Consider the following 26,366-nt stretch of genomic DNA (forward strand, 5'->3'; position numbering starts at 1 on the left):
CAACTCTTTAGCCTTTATTTTCTCAGCCACTTGTTTGGAGAACCATATCGGTTTCCTTTTTCTCTTGCTTTTATTTACTTTCCTTACATAAAGGTTCGTGGCCTTATTTATAGCTTCTTTCAGCCTTGACCACTGTCCTTCCACTTCTTGTACTTCCTCCCACCCCATCATCTCCTTCCTCAAGTATTCTCCCATTTTAGTAAAGTCAGCATGCTTGAAATCCAGGACTTTGAGTTTTGAGTGGCCGCCCTCCAGTACAGCCATCATAACAAACCAAACCGTTTGATGGTCACTGTTGCCCAGGTGGGCACCCACTCAGACATTTGTCACGCTATCCCCATTTGTGAGCACCAGATCCAGTGTCGCTCCCTCCCTCGTGGGTTCCGTCACCATTTGTCTGAGCAAAACACTTTGGAAAGCATCCACAATCTCTCTACTTCTCTCCGATTCCGCCGATGGAACCTTCCAATCTACATCCGGCAGATTGAAATCTCCCAGCAACAGCACCTCTCTCTTCTTTCCTAACTTTTGAATATCCGCGATCAGATCCCTATCTAGTTCCTCCAGTTGTGTCGGGGGTCTGTTGACAACACCCACGTGGACTGAGGTTCTATCATCTCTTTTTAAGGTGATCCATATCGCTTCTTCTTTTCCCCATGTCCCTGTCATTTCAGTCGCTGTGATATCATTTCTCACATACAGGGCTACTCCTCCACCTTTTTGACCCTCTCTATCCTTCCTAAATAGATTATAGCCTGGTATGTTTGCATCCCATTCATGGGAACCATTTAGCCACGTCTCCGTGATTGCAACAATGTCTAAGTCTGCCTCCACCATCAGGGCTTGAAGGTCATGAACTTTATTGCTTAGACTGCGAGCATTTGTGGTCATCGCATTTTTACCTCCTTTTTTGCCTTCACATCGCATTCCATCTACATTTCCTGGTATGTGTTTCAACATTAGTGATTTGGGGGTGTCTTAACCCTTTGGGTACCTTCCTATCTTTTTGTGACACTATTCACCTCCCTCTCCAGAATAGGAAAACTCCCTGCCCCAAGTACCACCATCAAGTAAATCTCTGTGCAAGATAACAAAAGAATCCAATAGGGATGTGCAAATGGCAAACATTTTCAGTTTATTTTTGGTTTATTTGGGATTTTCCCCTGATTTTCAGACTTTTGTTTGTTTCATACATTTAATCTAAAAGTTTTTGTGCATGCTAATCAGTGTAATTAATGTGAATTTGTAGCTTAACACACTTTAAATCAATTTAGTATGCACTACCTTTTTGAAGGCACACTAATGAACCGAATATCCATTATAGATTCACAAAATGTGAGGAAGTGCACTCAGATCAAAATGTGGAGCTGACCAAGACATCAGGATTTACTTTTACAAGATATTTCTGTTCTTGAAATTATTTGCAAGGCTGTATATAAGAGGAACAACAATTTTATAATGAAACATTTATTGAATTTAATTCAGACAACACTAAGATATAGCAATAGACACGTAGACAATCAAGAAAGCAGATGTGATTCCATATAAGGTCATTGTTGTGTTCTGAAAGGATTCTGTTGCTTCTTTGATGAAACATGAGATTATGCAGGACTTTTAATATATGTTCTAGAAATTTTGGGGACAAAGATCAATCTGAAATTCCTTATTAAAGTTTGTATTAATCTATATAGAAAGTCAATACGAGAATGGAAGGAGGCTGGTTATGGATTGATTCATGAATGGCCTGCAAAAAAAAACAAGAAAAAAATTGTGAATTATTTATATTTTTATTTTGAATTTCACGGATTATAATTTCAAACTGTGATTCAGAGACATTCAGTTAAAAGTGATTAACACTTATCCAAGCCCTGACTGTTTGTAGAGAGAGAGTTAAAAATTGTAAACTCTTCTCAGCAGAATCAGCAACAGGAAAAAAAGAACTGCAAATCATCTGTGTAAAGACTGACTTGAACATCTAGACATTGCAGAACCTGGCAGATAGATTGCTGATACTGCCAAGCCCTAGGGAACAGCTGAAGACAGATCTATCCACTCTGAGTACCTATAACCTTGTTATACATGAAACTGTCTCTGTGAAACAAATTAATTAAACCACTGAAGGACCTTTTCTTTAATCCCTAAGGTTTCAAGGCGATTCAGGAGTATCTCACGGTGAACTGTGTCAAATGCATGAATAATTAAAAGGCAGTAACTTGGAATGTGTTGGGCAGAGGCTCCCCATTTAACGTTATAAAATCTTGACAGAACTGAGGCGCTTAAATTAAGCAAGAACACACTAAACAAAATAAGAAGCAAAAACAGTCCCCACCCCTGGTTCAAGGATGAACTACTACTACTACTACTGAACATTTCTAAAGCGAACTACTAGAGATGAAAAGACTCTGCAGGAAACTGGAAAGAAACTGGTCTAAAACCAAAACAGAACAAAAATACATGGAGAAAAGCTCTAAGAATGTACAAACACAACATCTAAAGCAGAACACTACAACACATATATGTAGGCCCAGAACAGATCAACACGAAAAATGTATACGAACTCATGAACAACCTGCTAAACACCCAAACCCTACTGACATCAAATGAATCACCACCAACAGCAGATGACCTCGCACAACACTTTGAACAAAAAAAATAACAAAAATAAGATCAACCCTTGCTGCAGCACAAACATCCCTCATAGAATTCTTACACAAATATGAAACCAACAATGAGCATATCAAGACAGACAGAATGCCCCATTGAGGTTCATTTCAAACCTTGCTGAATATAGTTCATTACACTTTAATGCCACCTTATCCCTCTTCCGGTAGCTACCAGTTGTCCTGCTGATCAAAAGTTCATTCCAACATACGGTTTTACTTTCCTGTTCCCTTAATGCTCTGGGTTACTCGCTGCCACAGATTCTTTCCCAGCTGCCTCAATTCTCTCCTTCCAATTTTAATCAGTTGAGGAAATATAGCAGCCAGTAAACCCCTCACCTTAGCACCGGCAGCCTGGGTGAATTCAGACACCTCCATACTCTCCTCCTTACTCCCTTCTGCCTCCTCCATTTTATCCCATTCCATCTCTTCCTCCTCCACCCAGGGCTCTCTCTCACCTGCTCCTCATCCCCCTGATTAGAATCCCCCCTCCACTTCCTGTGAGCCCTGAATTGGGTCAGGTGCATTGTGGGGATGGTAGTCCCTAGCCTTACTCCTCATTCTAATCAATCTCTTACCCACCAGGGGGCGAGCTTCCCGCTTATAAGGGATGTGTGCCTGCCTCTTTAGCTCCTTCCTGGGTTGCTCTCACTTTCCTTGAGGTCGTCCTCGCAGCAACCCCTTACAGCTTATATAGGAGAAACTTGATGCATATGTTGTTTTGTATTTGAGTCCTTTGCAAGTTGGGTAATGGAGGTTTAGGTATGTACGAGATGATCTGGACCTGTTTCTGGTTAGTAGGTCTATAAGGTCTGTCATGTATCCTGGGACTACACCGTAGATAATTTTGTGGACCAGGGTGCAGATTTTGAAGGTGATCTGTTCTTTGATTGGAAGCCAGTGTAGCTTTTCTTGGAGGGGTTTGGCACTTTCGAAACGTGCTTCACCAAATATCAGCCTGGCCACTGTGTTTTGGGCGGTCTGGAGTTTTTTTGCGAGTTGTTCTTTACGTCCCGCATAGATTCCGTTGCAATAATCTGCATGGCTTAGAACCATTGATTGTATTAGGTTTCGAAATATTTCCCTTGGAAAGAAAGGTTTTACGCGTTTAAGTTTCCACATTGAGTAGAACATTTTCTTTGTTACGGAGTTTATTTGGCTCTCAAGAGTGAGGTTGCGGTCGATTGTGACGCCCAGTATTTTGAGGCTGTCTGAGATAGGGAGGGTGTGTTCTGGGGTGGTTATGGTTGTGGGTTTGTTCTTGTTGTGTTGAGATAAGAGGATGAGGCAAAGTGTTTTTTCAGTGTTCAGTTTCAATTGGAATGAGTTTGCCCATGAGTCCATGGTGTTCAGACCTGCTTTGATTTCATTGGTTATTTCTGATAAGTCATGTCTGAAGGGAATATAGATTGTAACATCGTCTGCATAGATGAATGGGTTGAGGCCTTGATTTGATAAGGACTTTGCCAGTGGGATCATCAATATGTTGAAGAGTATTGGTGACAGTGGTGATCCTTGAGGTACTCCGCAGACTGCTTTCCACGTTGATGATATGTTTGTATTTTATTTAACTTGGTATGTTCTGGAGGTTAGAAAACCCTTGATCCAATTGAGTATATTACCATCAATCCCGAAGTGGGCAAGGAGTCTTATTAGTATATTGTGGGTTACCATGTCGAATGAGCTCGACATATTGAATTGGAGGAGAAGTATGCTTTTACCTGTAGCTATTTCCTGCTTGAATTTGGCCAGGAGAGTGACTAGGTCAGTTTCAGTACTATGGTGGGAACGGAATCTTGATTGTAAGTCGTGTAGTATTTAGAATTTGTCCATGTAATCGGTGAGCTGTTTGGTCACCAAGCACCAAGTTAGACAAAGATCTGATAGAAGATATTCAAAAGATTGTTATGAAAGGGGAAGTGCTACTGTTAGGAGATTTCAATTTGTCTGACATGGATTGGAATGTCCCGTCTGCAGAATCGGAAAGAAGTAGGGAGATTGTGGATGCCTGTCAAAGTGCCTTGCTCAAACAAATGGTGACGGAATCCAAGAGGGAAGGGTTGATGCTGGATCTAGTGCTCACAAATGGAGGAAGTGTTTCCAATATCCGGGTGGGTGCCCACCTATGTAATAGTGATCATCACACCATCTGGTTCGATATAAGGGCGAAGGTGGAGTGCAGACGCACAAAGCTCAAAGTACTGGATTTCAGACGTACTGATTTTGATAAAATGGGGGAATACCTGAAGAAGAAGCTGTTTGCGTGGGAAGACATAGATGTGGAAAGACAGTGGCCCAAGCTAAAGGCTGCTCTAAATATGGCGACTGATCTTTATGTGAGGAAAGTAAACAAGAACAAGAGAAGCAGGAAGCCTATATGGTTCTCCAAACAAGTAGCTGAAAAAATAAAAGCAAAACAGGCTTTGTTCAAGAAATACAAAAGAACGCAATGAGAGGATCGCGGAAAAGATTATCGGATTAAACTCAAAGAAGCGAAGAGGGAAATAAGGCTAGTGAAAGCACGAGCAGAAGAAAAAATAGCTAAAGATGTAAAGAGAGGTGAAAAGGTCTTTTTCAAATATATTGGAGAAAGGAGAAAAGATAGGAATGGAATTGTGAGACTGAAAGATAATAAGAATGGCTATATGGAGAGTGATGAATATAAAGTGAACGTGCTAAACAATTATTTTTCTTCGGTGTTTATGGAGAAAATCCTGGAGAAGGACCACGGTTGGCTGCTGAGGGAACATCTGGAAATGGAGTGGATACTGCGCCATTTACAGAAGAAAGAGTTTGAGAATCTGAAGGTGCACAAAACTATGGGGCTGGATGGGATACATCCCAGGATACTGAAGGAGCTCAGAGAGGTCCTAGCAGGACCTCTTAAAGATTTAATAGATCTTTAGAGACAGGAGAGGTACTGCGAGATTGAAGATGAGTGGATGTGGTCCCTCTTCACAAAAGTGGAGACAGGGAAGAAGTGGGAAACTACAGACCGGTAAGTCTCACATCAGTCATAGGAAAAATAATGGAGTTGCTGCTGAAGGAAAGGATAGTTAACTTTCTTGAAGCCAATGGGTTACAGGACCGAAGACAACATGGCTTTACCAAAGGAAAATCCTGCCAAACAAATCTTATTGACTTCTTTGACTGGGTGACCAAAGAACTGGATGAAGGATGTGCACTAGATGTAATCTACTCGGATTTCAGCATAGCCTTTGATACAGTCCCCCACAGAAGACTCGTGAATAAGCTGAAAGGGTTGAACTGTTTAATATATTTGTGGGAGATATTGCTGAAGAGTTGAAAGGAAAGGTTTGCTTTTTTGCGGATGACATGAAAATAGCCAATAGAGTGGATACCTGGGAGGGAGTAGAAACAATGAGAAGGGATCTCCGAACGTTAAAAGAATTGTCGAGGGTCTAGCAGTTAAAATTTAATGCCAAGAAGTGTAGAGTGATGCACATAGGGGTGCAGAAACCTAAAAGAGAGATACAGGATAGGAGGGGAAATATTAGTAAGCTCAACTCAGGAGAGGGACATTGGGGTGTTGGTGTCTGATCTAAAGGTGAAGAAACAATGCAACAAGGCGATGGCCGTGGCCAGAAGAATGCTAGGCTGCATAGAGAGGGGTATAACCACCAGAAGAAAGGGGGTGTTGATGCCCCTCTACAAGTCATTGGTGAGGCCCCACATGGAGTATTGTTTTCAGTTTTGGAGGCAGTATCTTTCTAAAGATTGAAAAAGTCTCGAAGGCGGAAAAAGGTGGAAGCGATGCAAAGAAAAACTACAAAAAAGGTAAGAGATTTGCAATGCAAACCGTATGAGGAGAGTCTTGCTGACCTGAACATGTATACCTTGGAGGACAGGAGAAAAAGGGGTGACATGATACAGAAGTTCAAATATTTGAATTTTGGTCATCTCCCTCAGCATCTCCACTGCTTTCGACCTCATTGACCAATCTCTTCAATTTTTCTGTTTATCTTCTCTGGGTCTGACGGGGTCGGTTCACTCTTGCTTTGCCTCATTTCTGTCAAATCAATTGTACACTGTTGTCACTGCTGCTGACCAGTCCTCTTCCTGTCCCTTGTCTTGTGGAGATTCCTCAGAATTCTGTGCTACCCACGCTCCTGTGGGCTCTCAACACCAACCACCCCTTAAATCTTTTTGGCTCTCCTATGACCACTGTAGAATCATTTCGGTATCTCAGCATGATTTATGATTCACAGCTTATTTTTGTACCTCAAATTTCCAGTTTCTTTGTCTTTCGAGTGCTTCATGCAATCTGTCTGTACTATCCCCGCTCCTTTTCAACCTGTTCCTCAGTCCCCTCGCAACCCTGATTGAAACCACAGGTACATCTTTCCATTTTTATGCAGATGTTATTTTAGTACTTTTTCCAACAAGCCTAATCAATCCCTCCATTAAACCACTCCAAGATTATCTGGCGCTCATTTCAGAGTGGCTTTCTAAACACAGATTGGTACTGAAAAAAAGAACAAACAAATGTGTTGGTTTACTGGTGGGTTCTCGACGCCAACCATCCCCTTATATCTTATAGGCTCTCCTGTAACCCTGTAGAATCATTTTGGTATCTCGGTGTGATATTGGATTCACAGCTTACTTTTGCCCCTCAAATTTCCAATGTCTGTAAATCCAGTTTCTTTGTCCTTCGAGTGCTTCCACAATCCGTCATTACATTAGCCCTGAAATATTTCATTCCTTAATCCTTGCATTACTGAACACGAGACTTGATTACTGTAATGTTATTTACTTGGGCTCTACTCAATCAGACATCCAGAAACTGCAGTCTATCCAGAATACCGCTATTGGTTTGCTATGTCATGCTCTACGTTGCGATCATGTTTCTCCTCTATTGCAGAAATTCCACTGACTACCCATTAAGCAACTTCTCACTCTTACATTCAAAGGTTTCAGACTTGGCCTCCCTTAATGTCTGTCCTCACTCACACTCCGCCTCGCCTTCTTTGTTCTCTCAACGATTACCGGTTGGTTCTTTCTGCTCCCAACTTTGGGGTGCGAGTGTTCTTCTAACTTCTCTTATTCACTTTCCTGTCACTTTTGTTTTCTTTTTCTTATGTTGTTTTGAATTTATTTTTGTACTCTGCCTAGATCTGTGAGTTAGGCATAGCGGTATAGCAAATCTCAATAAACTGTAAACTATCCCAGCATAATGGTACGGCTCTCAGTGAGCTTTAAAAACAAAAGTTTTCTTATCATTATCATGTACTCTTTAACCTAAGAATTATAATCGTTAAAATAACTATATAAAGTAAATAGCAGAATTCAGCAAGCAAAATCTCTGTATCTCCACCTGACCTCTAGTTAGGTACGTAATAATCTTCTATACAGTCACCACTGAGATCCCAATTTTGCATTTCACATATTGTAAGTCGGATTCATTTTGTGTGACAGGTGTAAAAAGGGAAAATCCAGGAGGAGCAGTATTATTACCACTGAGGATCATTTGGAGAGGAGGAAACATCACTTACCAAGTATAGAACTTGCTGATAGAGAAGGTCTTGACGTAACTACAGATGAAAAGAAAAATAACACAGCAGTATAAAGAGGAGCCTTCTTATCAATACAAGACATCAATCTATTTTATATTTTTGTAAAGCTAATAGTGGAATGGCCGATCGTACTGTAACTGCCCCAACCTCCTCTTACCCCTGGGAATCCAGTGTCTCTCAGGTTCACAATCTTTAAACACGTGTATTTCAAACAACACAGTGCATTTCTATTTATTACATTGAAAAGTGAACTAACATGGCTACTATACCAGTTTACTGGGAACAAAAGCAAGCTACATTTATACCCCACATTTTCCCACCTATTTGCAGGCTCTCTGTGCACATCCATGTATTGCTGAAATGAGCAATGTTCTTATTATGCAATAGCCTGAAAATTGTTCATTACCAAAATCCTTACCCACTCTCTCATCACCTGACACTGGGACTGCTGCAACTTCCTGCTCACTAGTCTCCTGAAGAACCGTATTTCATACAGCTCTGTAAAGTTGCTCTGTTGTTAGGAGGGTTGTGAGTAATTGAACGTTGCATGATAGCTAGTTAAAGTAATATCACTGTAATCAGTTCTTCACTGTCATAAAATGTACATATGAGGTTGAGGGAATTACAGCTTCTATTTTTCCAGGGCATTCTGAATTTCATCATACTGTTGGCATGGAAGTAAACTTTTACGGGACTACTACATGCATGAAATGGGATAACACCAGGCCTCGGTCGTCCTGTCCAGGAACCGGATGCTAACCCTAGCATTAAGGACACTCAGGACTCTTCTGCTTGGGAAGGCAAGAAAAGATGGGACTCCTTTGCAGGAAAACTGCAGAGTAACCCACTAGTCCCGAAAAGGCAGATAAATCCTAAATTAAAATCAAGCTCAAATCTTTCACTTACCTGAGAGCTGAGAAGCTGTTAGGATGAAAGAAAACAAATGTTAGTACTGAGTGATACAACCCAGGAAAAGTACAAATGGACCCCAGACATCTCAAGATATACATTTTCCTTGGAATTTATTTTAGAATTTGTGAGTGAAAATTGAACTCAATAAAATCCAGCCGTGACGGTGAGTGTTTGATTTTAAATACTGGCTCCTCTGGGTGTTTATTCCCTGTGGTATCCGGATAACGGTTGGCTCTCAATGTCTGTGTCTAACATGGCCGACAGTGGTATTCTAATTGGTACCAGATATCTAACCGGTTAATGTTATGCTGACTTTATGCAGGCAGTTAACCACTTAGGGGAAATTCTATAAATGGGAGCTACAAATTAAGTGCCCCAATCACGTGGGTTGTGATCCTATCCTATAAGAGTTACTTACGCGCTTTCCTGTTCTTTAAGAGCACAATCATAATTCAGCGTCTATGCGTCTAAATTTAACCCTGCCACTTATGCCATGTAAATAGCAGGTGTAAATGCAGCACTTTAATGCGTAACTTAGAACATTCTGGAAGTTGCAGTGTAAATGCTGGACACACCCACGCCCCACATTTGATCCTCTTCCTGTCGATGCATCTTTGCATTTATGCTCTAAGACAGTTGTGCGTGTAAGTTATACTAATTGAATACATTTTTGGACTGGCTTTTTGAAGTCAAAACCTTCTTCTTTACGCCTGAAATAAGCAAATGTTCAGAAAATCTGAGATTGGATCCGGTGGGCAGGATTTATCTGGTTAACAGCTGTTTCCTACCCATATAAGGCTCCGCTAATATCAACCCGAAAGTGAATCAGCGGAGGGTAAGGGAGTTCACACTGATAGAGCCAACACACACACTTCACAAGCCAACATATTGCTCTGCTCATGGAAATATTATCAGGACTTCATCGAATTACAGCTAATTCTGCATTCATTTCCTTGCAGCAGATCCTCTCTGTATCTGAATACAGTATGCACTATGTTAAATATAACATGGACACATCAGCCCAGTGGATTTGTGCAGTGCTTCAGTCCCTTCTCTTTGCTGAATCAGAAGGTCACAAAGCTTCAACCTATCTTTCCATAGTAGTGAGAAGACCTTCTTTGAAAATGCACAATTGCCTTTGTAAGATAAGTTCTTTTCCAAACAAGAAATACTTTTCCAGAATACAGAGAGGAGCTGTGATCGCAGAAAATGTCCCTCCTGAACAAATTCTACGAAGACATCTAGAGACAGTAACTAAGGTCTTATGTAGTAAGAGACAGAAGAAGGTACCTGAGCAGATGACACCGGCATCTTCATAATGTTGACAGTTGTGGTTCTTCCACCCACTACTGTTGCACCGCGTCAGGTACTGTTCACTTCCTGAACACCTCACATCATCCAGGACAATATCTCCTGTGCCTTGGCCAAACTGGGCATTGCCGGGAGCAGAAGTAGCGAATCCACAGCCCAGCTGTCTGCACACAACATTTGCATCAGCTGTATCCCAACTGTCATCACAAACTGTTCCCCAGTTTCCGTTATAGGAAACTTCAACACGCCCTGAGCATCTGTCTGAGCCGTTCACCAATCGTATTTGATAAGATTCTAAAAAGAAAGAAAGGGATTGCATATATACTAATAAGAAAGCATGGGCCACTTTTCCTGTCCTACATTTTAGACATGGAACAAATCATTGCACTGAGCCCATTAGGATACAGTGAAAGGCTATTAGATGAGACAGCTATTGGGTGAGCATACCCTGGCTCTTCTAAGACCATTGCGTGATATTTTCATTGCATTGTTTGCTGGTTGAATACAAGGCAACATTTAAGTCAAGGAGGAAGATGCTAAAGTCCATTTGTCTATGGGCTCCTCTACAGCTGAAGTTTTCTCTCCTTCCAGAGGCTTATGCCACAGTCATCATCTAATTGAGGCCTTTAGAATCTGCTTAACCATCAAGTTCAAAGCAGAGAGCAATCTCATGGTATAAGCAGGTACTATCTCTGTCCCTAGAGGGTTCACAATCTTTGTTTTTGCCCCTCAGGTGCAGCTTCTCCCTATAGTGGTCAATACCTCTCTCTGCGAGTACTGTAACACATCACTATACTGCTGTATTGTACTACTAAATGCAAAAACTGAAAATTATTTATACAGTGATTGATGAATCCTGCCTGCTTATAGTCTCCAGCATCTACTGTTATCTACTGCCTCTCTTTAGGTCAATTTCCGCAACTTTGGATATCTGCTTTAGTTAGACCTATCCTTAAGAAACCTACCCTTGATCCCCAAACACCTATAGACCTGTTTCAAATTGTTATTTTCTTTCTAAGATCTTAGAACATATTGTTTTCCTTCAGTTCTAATCGTTTGCAGAACAATCAGGCTTTAGATCTCACCACAACACCGAGACCGTCATCACTGCCGTACTGAATGAATTTTATACCCATCTGGGAAAACATAATGTGATTTTGGCCATCTCCCTCAGCCTCTCCACTGCTTTCAACCTCGTTGACCAGTCTCTTCTATTTTTCTGTTTATCTTCTCTGGGTCTGACGGGGTCGGTTCACTCTTGCTTTGCCTCCTTTCTGTCAAATCGATTGTACACTGTTGACACTGCTGCTGACCAGTCCTCTCCCTGTCCCTTGTCTTGTGGAGATTCCTCAGGGTTCTGTGCTATCCACGTTCCTTTTCAACCTGTTTCTCAGGTTTCCAACTAGCCCTATCTATCCCTCCATTAAGCCACTCTAATATTGTCTGGCGCTCAGTTTAGAGTTGCTTTCTAAACACAGATTGGTACTGAATAAAGAAAAACCTCGTGTGTTGGTTTACTGGTGGGCTCTCGACACCAACCACGCCTTAAATCTTTTTGGCTCTCCTGTGACCACTGTAGAATCATTTCGGTATCTCAGCATGATTTATGATTCACAGCTTACTTTTGTACCTCAAATTTCCGGTTTCTTTGTCTTTCGAGTGCTTCATGCAATCCGTCTGTACTATCCCCGCTCCTTTTCAACCTGTTCCTCAGTCCCCTCGCAACCCTGATTGAAACCACAGGTACATCTTTCCATTTTTATGCAGATGTTATTTTAGTACTTTTTCCAACTAGCCTAATCAATCCCTACATTAAACCACTCCAAGATTATCTGGCGCTCATTTCAGAGTGGCTTTCTAAACACAGATTGGTACTGAAAAAAAGAACAAACTCGTGTGTTGGTTTACTGGTGGGTTCTCGACGCTAACCAACCCCTTAAATCTTATTGGCTCTCCTGTAACCCTGTAGAATCATTTCGGTATCTCGACATGATATTGGATTTACAGCTTACTTTAGCCCCTCAAATTTCCAGTGTCTGTAAATCCAGTTTCTTTGTCCTTCGAGTGCTTCCGCAATCCGTCATTACTTTAGCTCTGAAATATTTCATTCCTTAATCCTTGCATTACTGAACACGAGACTTGATTACTGTAATGTTATTTACTTGGGCTCTACTCAATCAGACATCCAGAAACTGCAGTCTATCCAGAATACCGCTATTGGTTTGCTATGTCACGCTCAACGTTGCGATCATGTTTCTCCTCTATTGCAGAAATTCCACTGACTACCCATTAAGCAACTTCTTACTCTTACATTCAAAGGCTTCAGACTTGGCCTCCCTCAATGTCTGTCCTTACTCACCAATCCCTTACACTCCGCCTCGCCTTCTTTGTTCTCTCAACGATTGCCGGTTGGTTCTTTCTGCTCCCAACTTTGCCCAGCTAGAGTTCGCCAGGCATCATGCCTTTTTCTTTGCCGCCCCGTCCTCTTGGAATTCACTGCCTCTGGATATCCGTACTGACACCTCTTTCAAAAGCTTTCAAACCAAACTAAAGACATGGCTTTTCCAACAGGCCTTTGGCCTCCCTTAGTTTGAGCTTGATCTGGCCTGCAGATTTTCTCTGTAGCTCTCCCCTTTCCCTCCCCCCTCTTCCCTTCCCCGGGATTTATTGATTCTCTATTCCCCCCATCCTAACCCAACCTTAACCTTTTGTTATTGGGGTGTGAGTGTTCTTCTAACTTCTCTTATTCACTTTCCTGTCAATTACTGCAGTTGCTTTTGTTTTCTTTTTCTTATGTTGTTTTGAATTTATTTTTGTACTCCGGCTAGATCTGTGAGTTAGGCATAGTGGTATAGCAAATCTCAATAAACTCTAAACTATCCCAGCATAATGGTACGGCTCTCAGTGAGCTTTAAAAACAAAAGTTTTCTTATCATTATCATGTACTCTTTAACCTAAGAATTATAATCGTTAAAATAACTATATAAAGTAAATAGCAGAATTCAGCAAGCAGAATCTCTGTATATCCACCTGACCTCTAGTTAGGTACGTAATAATCTTCTATACAGTCACCACTGAGATCCCAATTTTGCATTTCACATATTGTAAGTTGGATTCATTTTGTGTGACAGGTGTAAAAAGGGAAAATCCAGGAGGAGCAGTATTATTACCACTGAGGATCATTTGGAGAGGAGGAAACATCACTTACCAAGTATAGAACTTGCTGATAGAGAAGGTCTTGACGTAACTACAGATGAAAAGAAAAATAACACAGCAGTATAAAGAGGAGCCTTCTTATCAATACAAGACATCAATCTATTTTATATTTTTATAAAGCTAATAGTGGAAGGGCCGATCGTACTGTAACTGCCCCAACCTCCTCTTACCCCTGGGAATCCAGTGTCTCTCAGGTTCACAATCTTTAAACACGTGTATTTCAAACAACACAGTGCATTTCTATTTATTACATTGAAAAGTGAACTAACATGGCTACTATACCAGTTTACTGGGAACAAAAGCAAGCTACATTTATACCCCACATTTTCCCACCTATTTGCAGGCTTTCTGTGCACATCCATGTATTGCTGAAATGAGCAATGTTCTTATTATGCAATAGCCTGAAAATTGTTCATTACCAAAATCCTTACCCACTCTCTCATCACCTGACACTGGGACTGCTGCAACTTCCTGCTCACTAGTCTCCTGAAGAACCTGTATTTCATACAGCTCTGTAAAGTTGCTCTGTTGTTAGGAGGGTTGTGAGTAATTGAACGTTGCATGATAGCTAGTTAAAGTAATATCACTGTAATCAGTTCTTCACTGTCATAAAATGTACATATGAGGTTGAGGGAATTACAGCTTCTATTTTTCCAGGGCATTCTGAATTTCATCATACTGTTGGCATGGAAGTAAACTTTTACTGGGACTACTACATGCATGAAATGGGATAACACCAGGCCTCGGTCGTCCTGTCCAGGAACCGGATGCTAACCCTAGCATTAAGGACACTCAGGACTCTTCTGCATGGGAAGGCAAGAAAAGATGGGACTCCTTTGCAGGAAAACTGCAGAGTAACCCACTAGTCCCGAAAAGGCAGATAAATCCTAAATTAAAATCAAGCTCAAATCTTTCACTTACCTGAGAGCTGAGAAGCTGTTAGGATGAAAGAAAACAAATGTTAGTACTGAGTGATACAACCCAGGAAAAGTACAAATGGACCCCAGACATCTCAAGATATACATTTTCCTTGGAATTTATTTTAGAATTTGTGAGTGAAACTGTATGCAGGCAGTTAACCACTTAGGGGAAATTCTATAAATGGGAGCTACAAATTAAGTGCCCCAATCACGTGGGTTGTGATCCTATCCTATAAGAGTTACATACGCGCTTTCCTGTTCTTTCAAAGCACAATCATAATTCAGCGTCTATGCGTCTAAATTTAACCCTGCCACTTATGCCATGTAAATAGCAGGTGTAAATGCAACACTTTAATGCGTAACTTAGAACATTCTGGAAGTTGCAGTGTAAATGCTGGACACACCCACGCCCCACATTTGATCCTCTTCCTGTCGATGCATCTTTGCATTTATGCTCTAAGACAGTTGTGCGTGTAAGTTATACTAATTGAATACATTTTTGGACTGGCTTTTTGAAGTCAGAACCTTCTTCTTTACGCCTGAAATAAGCAAATGTTCAGAAAATCTGAGATTGGATACGGTGGGCGGGATTTATCTGGTTAACAGCTGTTTCCTACCCATATAAGTCTCCGCTAATATCAACCCGAAAGTGAATCAGCGGAGGGTAAGTGAGTTCACATTGATAAATGGATAACAAGAAGTTACACCTCACAAGCCAACATATTGCTCTGCTCATGGAAATATTATCAGGACTTCATCGAATTACAGCTAATTCTGCATTCATTTCCTTGCAGCAGATCCTCTCTGTATCTGAATACAGTATGCACTATGTTAAATATAACATGGACACATCAACCCAGTGGATTTGTGCAGTGCTTCAGTCCCTTCTCTTTGCTGAATCAGAAGGTCACAAAGCTTCAACCTATCTTTCCATAGTAGTGAGAAGAGAACCAAAGCCTATTTAGGAACTGAAAGACCTTCTTTGAAAATGCACAATTGCCTTTGTAAGACAAGTTCTTTTCCAAACAAGAAATACTTTTCCAGAACACAGAGAGGAGCTGTGATCGCAGAAAATGTCCCTCCTGAACAAATTCTACGAAGACATCTAGAAACAGTAACTAAGCTCTTATGTAGTAAGAGACAGAAGAAGGTACCTGAGCAGATGACACCGGCATCTTCATAATGTTGACAGTTGTGGTTCTTCCACCCACTACTGTTGCACCGCGTCAGGTACTGTTCACTTCCTGAACAGCTCACATCATCCAGGACAATATCTCCTGTGCCTTGGCCAAACTGGGCATTGCCGGGAGCAGAAGTAGCGAATCCACAGCCCAGCTGTCTGCACACAACATTTGCATCAGCTGTATCCCACCTGTCATCACAAACTGTCCCCCAGTTTCCGTTATAGGAAACTTCAACACGCCCTGAGCATCTGTCTGAGCCGTTCACCAATCGTATTTGATAAGATCCTAAAAAGAAAGAAAGGGATTGCATATATACTAATAAGAAAGCATGGGCCACTTTTCCTGTCCTACATTTTAGACATGGAACAAATCATTGCACTGAGCCCATTAGGATACAGTGAAAGGCTATTAGATGAGACAGCTATTGGGTGAGCATACCCTGGCTCTTCTAAGACCATTGCGTGATATTTTCATTGCATTGTTTGCTGGTTGAATACAAGGCAACATTTAAGTCAAGGAGGAAGATGCTAAAGTCTATTTGTCTATGGGCTCCTCTACAGCTGAAGTTTTCTCTCCTTCCAGAGGCTTATGCCACAGTCATCATCTAATTGAGGCCTTTAGAATCTGCTTAACCATCAAGTTCAAAGCAGAGAGCAATCTCATGGTATAAGCAGGTACTATCTCTGTCCCTAGAGGGTTCACAATCTTTGTTTTTGCCCCTCAGGTGCAGCTTCTCCCTATAGTGGTCAATACCTCTCTCTGCGAGTACTGTAACACATCACTATACTGCTGTATTGTACTACTAAATGCAAAAACTGAAAATTATTTATACAGTGATTGATGAATCCTGCCTGCTTATAGTCTCCAGCATCTACTGTTATCTACTGCCTCTCTTTAGGTCAATTTCCGCAACTTTGGATATCTGCTTTAGTTAGACCTATCCTTAAGAAACCTACCCTTGATCCCCAAACACCTATAGACCTGTTTCAAATTGTTATTTTCTTTCTAAGATCTTAGAACATATTGTTTTCCTTCAGTTCTAATCGTTTGCAGAACAATCAGGCTTTAGATCTCACCACAACACCGAGACCGTCATCACTGCCGTACTGAATGAATTTTATACCCATCTGGGAAAACATAATGTGATTTTGGCCATCTCCCTCAGCCTCTCCACTGCTTTCAACCTCGTTGACCAGTCTCTTCTATTTTTCTGTTTATCTTCTCTGGGTCTGACGGGGTCGGTTCACTCTTGCTTTGCCTCCTTTCTGTCAAATCGATTGTACACTGTTGTCACTGCTGCTGACCAGTCCTCTCCATGTCCCTTGTCTTGTGGAGATTCCTCAGGGTTCTGTGCTATCCACGTTCCTTTTCAACCTGTTTCTCAGGTTTCCAACTAGCCCTATCAATCCCTCCATTAAGCCACTCTAATATTGTCTGGCACTCAGTTTAGAGTTGCTTTCTAAACACAGATTGGTACTGAATAAAGAAAAACCTCTTGTGTTGGTTTACTGGTGGGCTCTCGACACCAACCACCCCTTAAATCTTTTTGGCTCTCCTGTGACCACTGTAGAATCATTTCGGTATCTCAGCATGATTTATGATTCACAGCTTACTTTTGTACCTCAAATTTCCGGTTTCTTTGTCTTTCGAGTGCTTCATGCAATCCGTCTGTACTATCCCCGCTCCTTTTCAACCTGTTCCTCAGTCCCCTCGCAACCCTGATTGAAACCACAGGTACATCTTTCCATTTTTATGCAGATGTTATTTTAGTACTTTTTCCAACTAGCCTAATCAATCCCTCCATTAAACCACTCCAAGATTATCTGGCGCTCATTTCAGAGTGGCTTTCTAAACACAGATTGGTACTGAAAAAAAGAACAAACTCGTGTGTTGGTTTACTGGTGGGTTCTCGACGCTAACCATCCCCTTAAATCTTATTGGCTCTCCTGTAACCCTGTAGAATCATTTCGGTATCTCGACATGATATTGGATTTACAGCTTACTTTAGCCCCTCAAATTTCCAGTGTCTGTAAATCCAGTTTCTTTGTCCTTCGAGTGCTTCCGCAATCCGTCATTACTTTAGCTCTGAAATATTTCATTCCTTAATCCTTGCATTACTGAACACGAGACTTGATTACTGTAATGTTATTTACTTGGGCTCTACTCAATCAGACATCCAAAAACTGCAGTCTATCCAGAATACCGCTATTGGTTTGCTATGTCACGCTCAACGTTGCGATCATGTTTCTCCTCTATTGCAGAAATTCCACTGACTACCCATTAAGCAACTTCTTACTCTTACATTCAAAGGCTTCAGACTTGGCCTCCCTCAATGTCTGTCCTCACTCACCAATCCCTTACACTCCGCCTCGCCTTCTTTGTTCTCTCAACGATTGCCGGTTGGTTCTTTCTGCTCCCAACTTTGCCCAGCTAGAGTTCGCCAGGCATCATGCCTTTTTCTTTGCCGCCCCGTCCTCTTGGAATTCACTGCCTCTGGATATCCGTACTGACACCTCTTTCAAAAGATTTCAAACCAAACTAAAGACATGGCTTTTCCAACAGGCCTTTGGCCTCCCTTAGTTTGAGCTTGATCTGGCCTGCAGATTTTCTCTGTAGCTCTCCCCTTTCCCTCCCCCCTCTTCCCTCCCGGGATTTATTGATTCTCTATTCCTCCCATCCTAACCCAACCTTAACCTTTTGTTATTGGGGTGTGAGTGTTCTTCTAACTTCTCTTATTCACTTTCCTGTCAATTACTGCAGTTGCTTTTGTTTTCTTTTTCTTATGTTGTTTTGAATTTATTTTTGTACTCCGCCTAGATCTGTGAGTTAGGCATAGCGGTATAGCAAATCTCAATAAACTCTAAACTATCCCAGCATAATGGTACGGCTCTCAGTGAGCTTTAAAAACAAAAGTTTTCTTATCATTATCATGTACTCTTTAACCTAAGAATTATAATCGTTAAAATAACTATATAAAGTAAATAGCAGAATTCAGCAAGCAAAATCTCTGTATCTCCACCTGACCTCTAGTTAGGTACGTAATAATCTTCTATACAGTCACCACTGAGATCCCAATTTTGCATTTCACATATTGTAAGTCGGATTCATTTTGTGTGACAGGTGTAAAAAGGGAAAATCCAGGAGGAGCAGTATTATTACCACTGAGGATCATTTGGAGAGGAGGAAACATCACTTACCAAGTATAGAACTTGCTGATAGAGAAGGTCTTGACGTAACTACAGATGAAAAGAAAAATAACACAGCAGTATAAAGAGGAGCCTTCTTATCAATACAAGACATCAATCTATTTTATATTTTTATAAAGCTAATAGTGGAAGGGCCGATCGTACTGTAACTGCCCCAACCTCCTCTTACCCCTGGGAATCCAGTGTCTCTCAGGTTCACAATCTTTAAACACGTGTATTTCAAACAACACAGTGCATTTCTATTTATTACATTGAAAAGTGAACTAACATGGCTACTATACCAGTTTACTGGGAACAAAAGCAAGCTACATTTATACCCCACATTTTCCCACCTATTTGCAGGCTCTCTGTGCACATCCATGTATTGCTGAAATGAGCAATGTTCTTATTATGCAATAGCCTGAAAATTGTTCATTACCAAAATCCTTACCCACTCTCTCATCACCTGACACTGGGACTGCTGCAACTTCCTGCTCACTAGTCTCCTGAAGAACCGTATTTCATACAGCTCTGTAAAGTTGCTCTGTTGTTAGGAGGGTTGTGAGTAATTGAACGTTGCATGATAGCTAGTTAAAGTAATATCACTGTAATCAGTTCTTCACTGTCATAAAATGTACATATGAGGTTGAGGGAATTACAGCTTCTATTTTTCCAGGGCATTCTGAATTTCATCATACTGTTGGCATGGAAGTAAACTTTTACGGGACTACTACATGCATGAAATGGGATAACACCAGGCCTCGGTCGTCCTGTCCAGGAACCGGATGCTAACCCTAGCATTAAGGACACTCAGGACTCTTCTGCATGGGAAGGCAAGAAAAGATGGGACTCCTTTGCAGGAAAACTGCAGAGTAACCCACTAGTCCCGAAAAGGCAGATAAATCCTAAATTAAAATCAAGCTCAAATCTTTCACTTACCTGAGAGCTGAGAAGCTGTTAGGATGAAAGAAAACAAATGTTAGTACTGAGTGATACAACCCAGGAAAAGTACAAATGGACCCCAGACATCTCAAGATATACATTTTCCTTGGAATTTATTTTAGAATTTGTGAGTGAAACTGTATGCAGGCAGTTAACCACTTAGGGGAAATTCTATAAATGGGAGCTACAAATTAAGTGCCCCAATCACGTGGGTTGTGATCCTATCCTATAAGAGTTACATACGCGCTTTCCTGTTCTTTCAAAGCACAATCATAATTCAGCGTCTATGCGTCTAAATTTAACCCTGCCACTTATGCCATGTAAATAGCAGGTGTAAATGCAACACTTTAATGCGTAACTTAGAACATTCTGGAAGTTGCAGTGTAAATGCTGGACACACCCACGCCCCACATTTGATCCTCTTCCTGTCGATGCATCTTTGCATTTATGCTCTAAGACAGTTGTGCGTGTAAGTTATACTAATTGAATACATTTTTGGACTGGCTTTTTGAAGTCAGAACCTTCTTCTTTACGCCTGAAATAAGCAAATGTTCAGAAAATCTGAGATTGGATACGGTGGGCGGGATTTATCTGGTTAACAGCTGTTTCCTACCCATATAAGTCTCCGCTAATATCAACCCGAAAGTGAATCAGCGGAGGGTAAGGGAGTTCACATTGATAGATGGATAACAAGAAGTTACACCTCACAAGCCAACATATTGCTCTGCTCATGGAAATATTATCAGGACTTCATCGAATTACAGCTAATTATGCATTCATTTCCTTGCAGCAGATCCTCTCTGTATCTGAATACAGTATGCACTATGTTAAATATAACATGGACACATCAACCCAGTGGATTTGTGCAGTGCTTCAGTCCCTTCTCTTTGCTGAATCAGAAGGTCACAAAGCTTCAACCTATCTTTCCATAGTAGTGAGAAGAGAACCAAAGCCTATTTAGGAACTGAAAGACCTTCTTTGAAAATGCACAATTGCCTTTGTAAGACAAGTTCTTTTCCAAACAAGAAATACTTTTCCAGAACACAGAGAGGAGCTGTGATCGCAGAAAATGTCCCTCCTGAACAAATTCTACAAAGACATCTAGAAACAGTAACTAAGCTCTTATGTAGTAAGAGACAGAAGAAGGTACCTGAGCAGATGACACCGGCATCTTCATAATGTTGACAGTTGTGGTTCTTCCACCCACTACTGTTGCACCGCGTCAGGTACTGTTCACTTCCTGAACAGCTCACATCATCCAGGACAATATCTCCTGTGCCTTGGCCAAACTGGGCATTGCCGGGAGCAGAAGTAGCGAATCCACAGCCCAGCTGTCTGCACACAACATTTGCATCAGCTGTATCCCACCTGTCATCACAAACTGTCCCCCAGTTTCCGTTATAGGAAACTTCAACACGCCCTGAGCATCTGTCTGAGCCGTTCACCAATCGTATTTGATAAGATCCTAAAAAGAAAGAAAGGGATTGCATATATACTAATAAGAAAGCATGGGCCACTTTTCCTGTCCTACATTTTAGACATGGAACAAATCATTGCACTGAGCCCATTAGGATACAGTGAAAGGCTATTAGATGAGACAGCTATTGGGTGAGCATACCCTGGCTCTTCTAAGACCATTGCGTGATATTTTCATTGCATTGTTTGCTGGTTGAATACAAGGCAACATTTAAGTCAAGGAGGAAGATGCTAAAGTCTATTTGTCTATGGGCTCCTCTACAGCTGAAGTTTTCTCTCCTTCCAGAGGCTTATGCCACAGTCATCATCTAATTGAGGCCTTTAGAATCTGCTTAACCATCAAGTTCAAAGCAGAGAGCAATCTCATGGTATAAGCAGGTACTATCTCTGTCCCTAGAGGGTTCACAATCTTTGTTTTTGCCCCTCAGGTGCAGCTTCTCCCTATAGTGGTCAATACCTCTCTCTGCGAGTACTGTAACACATCACTATACTGCTGTATTGTACTACTAAATGCAAAAACTGAAAATTATTTATACAGTGATTGATGAATCCTGCCTGCTTATAGTCTCCAGCATCTACTGTTATCTACTGCCTCTCTTTAGGTCAATTTCCGCAACTTTGGATATCTGCTTTAGTTAGACCTATCCTTAAGAAACCTACCCTTGATCCCCAAACACCTATAGACCTGTTTCAAATTGTTATTTTCTTTCTAAGATCTTAGAACATATTGTTTTCCTTCAGTTCTAATCGTTTGCAGAACAATCAGGCTTTAGATCTCACCACAACACCGAGACCGTCATCACTGCCGTACTGAATGAATTTTATACCCATCTGGGAAAACATAATGTGATTTTGGCCATCTCCCTCAGCCTCTCCACTGCTTTCAACCTCGTTGACCAGTCTCTTCTATTTTTCTGTTTATCTTCTCTGGGTCTGACGGGGTCGGTTCACTCTTGCTTTGCCTCCTTTCTGTCAAATCGATTGTACACTGTTGTCACTGCTGCTGACCAGTCCTCTCCATGTCCCTTGTCTTGTGGAGATTCCTCAGGGTTCTGTGCTATCCACGTTCCTTTTCAACCTGTTTCTCAGGTTTCCAACTAGCCCTATCAATCCCTCCATTAAGCCACTCTAATATTGTCTGGCACTCAGTTTAGAGTTGCTTTCTAAACACAGATTGGTACTGAATAAAGAAAAACCTCTTGTGTTGGTTTACTGGTGGGCTCTCGACACCAACCACCCCTTAAATCTTTTTGGCTCTCCTGTGACCACTGTAGAATCATTTCGGTATCTCAGCATGATTTATGATTCACAGCTTACTTTTGTACCTCAAATTTCCGGTTTCTTTGTCTTTCGAGTGCTTCATGCAATCCGTCTGTACTATCCCCGCTCCTTTTCAACCTGTTCCTCAGTCCCCTCGCAACCCTGATTGAAACCACAGGTACATCTTTCCATTTTTATGCAGATGTTATTTTAGTACTTTTTCCAACTAGCCTAATCAATCCCTCCATTAAACCACTCCAAGATTATCTGGCGCTCATTTCAGAGTGGCTTTCTAAACACAGATTGGTACTGAAAAAAAGAACAAACTCGTGTGTTGGTTTACTGGTGGGTTCTCGACGCTAACCATCCCCTTAAATCTTATTGGCTCTCCTGTAACCCTGTAGAATCATTTCGGTATCTCGACATGATATTGGATTTACAGCTTACTTTAGCCCCTCAAATTTCCAGTGTCTGTAAATCCAGTTTCTTTGTCCTTCGAGTGCTTCCGCAATCCGTCATTACTTTAGCTCTGAAATATTTCATTCCTTAATCCTTGCATTACTGAACACGAGACTTGATTACTGTAATGTTATTTACTTGGGCTCTACTCAATCAGACATCCAAAAACTGCAGTCTATCCAGAATACCGCTATTGGTTTGCTATGTCACGCTCAACGTTGCGATCATGTTTCTCCTCTATTGCAGAAATTCCACTGACTACCCATTAAGCAACTTCTTACTCTTACATTCAAAGGCTTCAGACTTGGCCTCCCTCAATGTCTGTCCTCACTCACCAATCCCTTACACTCCGCCTCGCCTTCTTTGTTCTCTCAACGATTGCCGGTTGGTTCTTTCTGCTCCCAACTTTGCCCAGCTAGAGTTCGCCAGGCATCATGCCTTTTTCTTTGCCGCCCCGTCCTCTTGGAATTCACTGCCTCTGGATATCCGTACTGACACCTCTTTCAAAAGATTTAAAACCAAACTAAAGACATGGCTTTTCCAACAGGCCTTTGGCCTCCCTTAGTTTGAGCTTGATCTGGCCTGCAGATTTTCTCTGTAGCTCTCCCCTTTCCCTCCCCCGGGATTTATTGATTCTCTATTCCTCCCATCCTAACCCAACCTTAACCTTTTGTTATTGGGGTGTGAGTGTTCTTCTAACTTCTCTTATTCACTTTCCTGTCAATTACTGCAGTTGCTTTTGTTTTCTTTTTCTTATGTTGTTTTGAATTTATTTTTGTACTCCGCCTAGATCTGTGAGTTAGGCATAGCGGTATAGCAAATCTCAATAAACTCTAAACTATCCCAGCATAATGGTACGGCTCTCAGTGAGCTTTAAAAACAAAAGTTTTCTTATCATTATCATGTACTCTTTAACCTAAGAATTATAATCGTTAAAATAACTATATAAAGTAAATAGCAGAATTCAGCAAGCAAAATCTCTGTATCTCCACCTGACCTCTAGTTAGGTACGTAATAATCTTCTATACAGTCACCACTGAGATCCCAATTTTGCATTTCACATATTGTAAGTCGGATTCATTTTGTGTGACAGGTGTAAAAAGGGAAAATCCAGGAGGAGCAGTATTATTACCACTGAGGATCATTTGGAGAGGAGGAAACATCACTTACCAAGTATAGAACTTGCTGATAGAGAAGGTCTTGACGTAACTACAGATGAAAAGAAAAATAACACAGCAGTATAAAGAGGAGCCTTCTTATCAATACAAGACATCAATCTATTTTATATTTTTATAAAGCTAATAGTGGAAGGGCCGATCGTACTGTAACTGCCCCAACCTCCTCTTACCCCTGGGAATCCAGTGTCTCTCAGGTTCACAATCTTTAAACACGTGTATTTCAAACAACACAGTGCATTTCTATTTATTACATTGAAAAGTGAACTAACATGGCTACTATACCAGTTTACTGGGAACAAAAGCAAGCTACATTTATACCCCACATTTTCCCACCTATTTGCAGGCTCTCTGTGCACATCCATGTATTGCTGAAATGAGCAATGTTCTTATTATGCAATAGCCTGAAAATTGTTCATTACCAAAATCCTTACCCACTCTCTCATCACCTGACACTGGGACTGCTGCAACTTCCTGCTCACTAGTCTCCTGAAGAACCGTATTTCATACAGCTCTGTAAAGTTGCTCTGTTGTTAGGAGGGTTGTGAGTAATTGAACGTTGCATGATAGCTAGTTAAAGTAATATCACTGTAATCAGTTCTTCACTGTCATAAAATGTACATATGAGGTTGAGGGAATTACAGCTTCTATTTTTCCAGGGCATTCTGAATTTCATCATACTGTTGGCATGGAAGTAAACTTTTACGGGACTACTACATGCATGAAATGGGATAACACCAGGCCTCGGTCGTCCTGTCCAGGAACCGGATGCTAACCCTAGCATTAAGGACACTCAGGACTCTTCTGCATGGGAAGGCAAGAAAAGATGGGACTCCTTTGCAGGAAAACTGCAGAGTAACCCACTAGTCCCGAAAAGGCAGATAAATCCTAAATTAAAATCAAGCTCAAATCTTTCACTTACCTGAGAGCTGAGAAGCTGTTAGGATGAAAGAAAACAAATGTTAGTACTGAGTGATACAACCCAGGAAAAGTACAAATGGACCCCAGACATCTCAAGATATACATTTTCCTTGGAATTTATTTTAGAATTTGTGAGTGAAAATTGAACTCAATAAAATCCAGCCGTGACGGTGAGTGTTTGATTTTAAATACTGGCTCCTCTGGGTGTTTATTCCCTGTGGTATCCGGATAACGGTTGACTCTCAATGTCTGTGTCTAACATGGCCGACAGTGGTATTCAAATTGGTACCAGATATCTAACCGGTTAATGTTATGCTAACTTTATGCAGGCAGTTAACCACGTAGGGGAAATTCTATAAATGGGAGCTACAAATTAAGTGCCCCAATCACGTGGGTTGTGATCCTATCCTATAAGAGTTACTTACGCGCTTTCCTGTTCTTTAAGAGCACAATCATAATTCAGCATCTATGCGTCTAAATTTAACCCTGCCACTTATGCCATGTAAATAGCAGGTGTAAATGCAGCACTTTAATGCGTAACTTAGAACATTCTGGAAGTTGCAGTGTAAATGCTGGACACACCCACGCCCCACATTTGATCCTCTTCCTGTCGATGCATCTTTGCATTTATGCTCTAAGACAGTAGTGCGTGTAAGTTATACTAATTGAATACATTTTTGGACTGGCTTTTTGAAGTCAGAACCTTCTTCTTTACGCCTGAAATAAGCAAATGTTCAGAAAATCTGAGATTGGATCCGGTGGGCGGGATTTATCTGGTTAACAGCTGTTTCCTACCCATATAAGTCTCCGCTAATATCAACCCGAAAGTGAATCAGCGGAGGGTAAGGGAGTTCACATTGATAGATGGATAACAAGAAGTTACACCTCACAAGCCAACATATTGCTCTACTCATGGAAATATTATCAGGACTTCATCGAATTACAGCTAATCATGCATTCATTTCCTTGCAGCAGATCCTCTCTGTATCTGAATACAGTATGCACTATGTTAAATATAACATGGACACATCAACCCAGTGGATTTGTGCAGTGCTTCAGTCCCTTCTCTTTGCTGAATCAGAAGGTCACAAAGCTTCAACCTATCTTTCCATAGTAGTGAGAAGAGAACCAAAGCCTATTTAGGAACTGAAAGACCTTCTTTGAAAATGCACAATTGCCTTTGTAAGACAAGTTCTTTTCCAAACAAGAAA

The 26,366-nt window shown here is 41.2% G+C and overlaps 1 protein-coding gene across 1 annotated transcript in view; it reads right to left on the reverse strand.

Annotated features, from left to right (window-relative positions):
* Window positions 1-1,445: 1,445 nt before the first annotated feature.
* The window catches only part of DMBT1 (deleted in malignant brain tumors 1), a 116,695-nt gene continuing 91,774 nt past the window's right edge, over window positions 1,446-26,366 (reverse strand). The window contains exons 19-30 of the mRNA XM_030202576.1: window positions 25,157-25,171; window positions 24,230-24,268; window positions 21,015-21,329; window positions 19,862-19,876; window positions 18,935-18,973; window positions 15,708-16,022; window positions 14,555-14,569; window positions 13,626-13,664; window positions 10,397-10,711; window positions 9,101-9,115; window positions 8,174-8,212; window positions 1,446-1,744 (exon numbers count right to left, since the gene is read on the reverse strand). Coding sequence (XP_030058436.1) covers window positions 1,734-1,744; window positions 8,174-8,212; window positions 9,101-9,115; window positions 10,397-10,711; window positions 13,626-13,664; window positions 14,555-14,569; window positions 15,708-16,022; window positions 18,935-18,973; window positions 19,862-19,876; window positions 21,015-21,329; window positions 24,230-24,268; window positions 25,157-25,171 — 1,172 coding nt within the window. The 3' untranslated portion in view covers window positions 1,446-1,733. The remainder of the gene's footprint in view (window positions 1,745-8,173; window positions 8,213-9,100; window positions 9,116-10,396; window positions 10,712-13,625; window positions 13,665-14,554; window positions 14,570-15,707; window positions 16,023-18,934; window positions 18,974-19,861; window positions 19,877-21,014; window positions 21,330-24,229; window positions 24,269-25,156; window positions 25,172-26,366) is intronic.

This window comes from Microcaecilia unicolor, chromosome 5 (genome assembly GCF_901765095.1).
Source record: "Microcaecilia unicolor chromosome 5, aMicUni1.1, whole genome shotgun sequence".
NCBI lineage: Eukaryota > Metazoa > Chordata > Amphibia > Gymnophiona > Siphonopidae > Microcaecilia > Microcaecilia unicolor.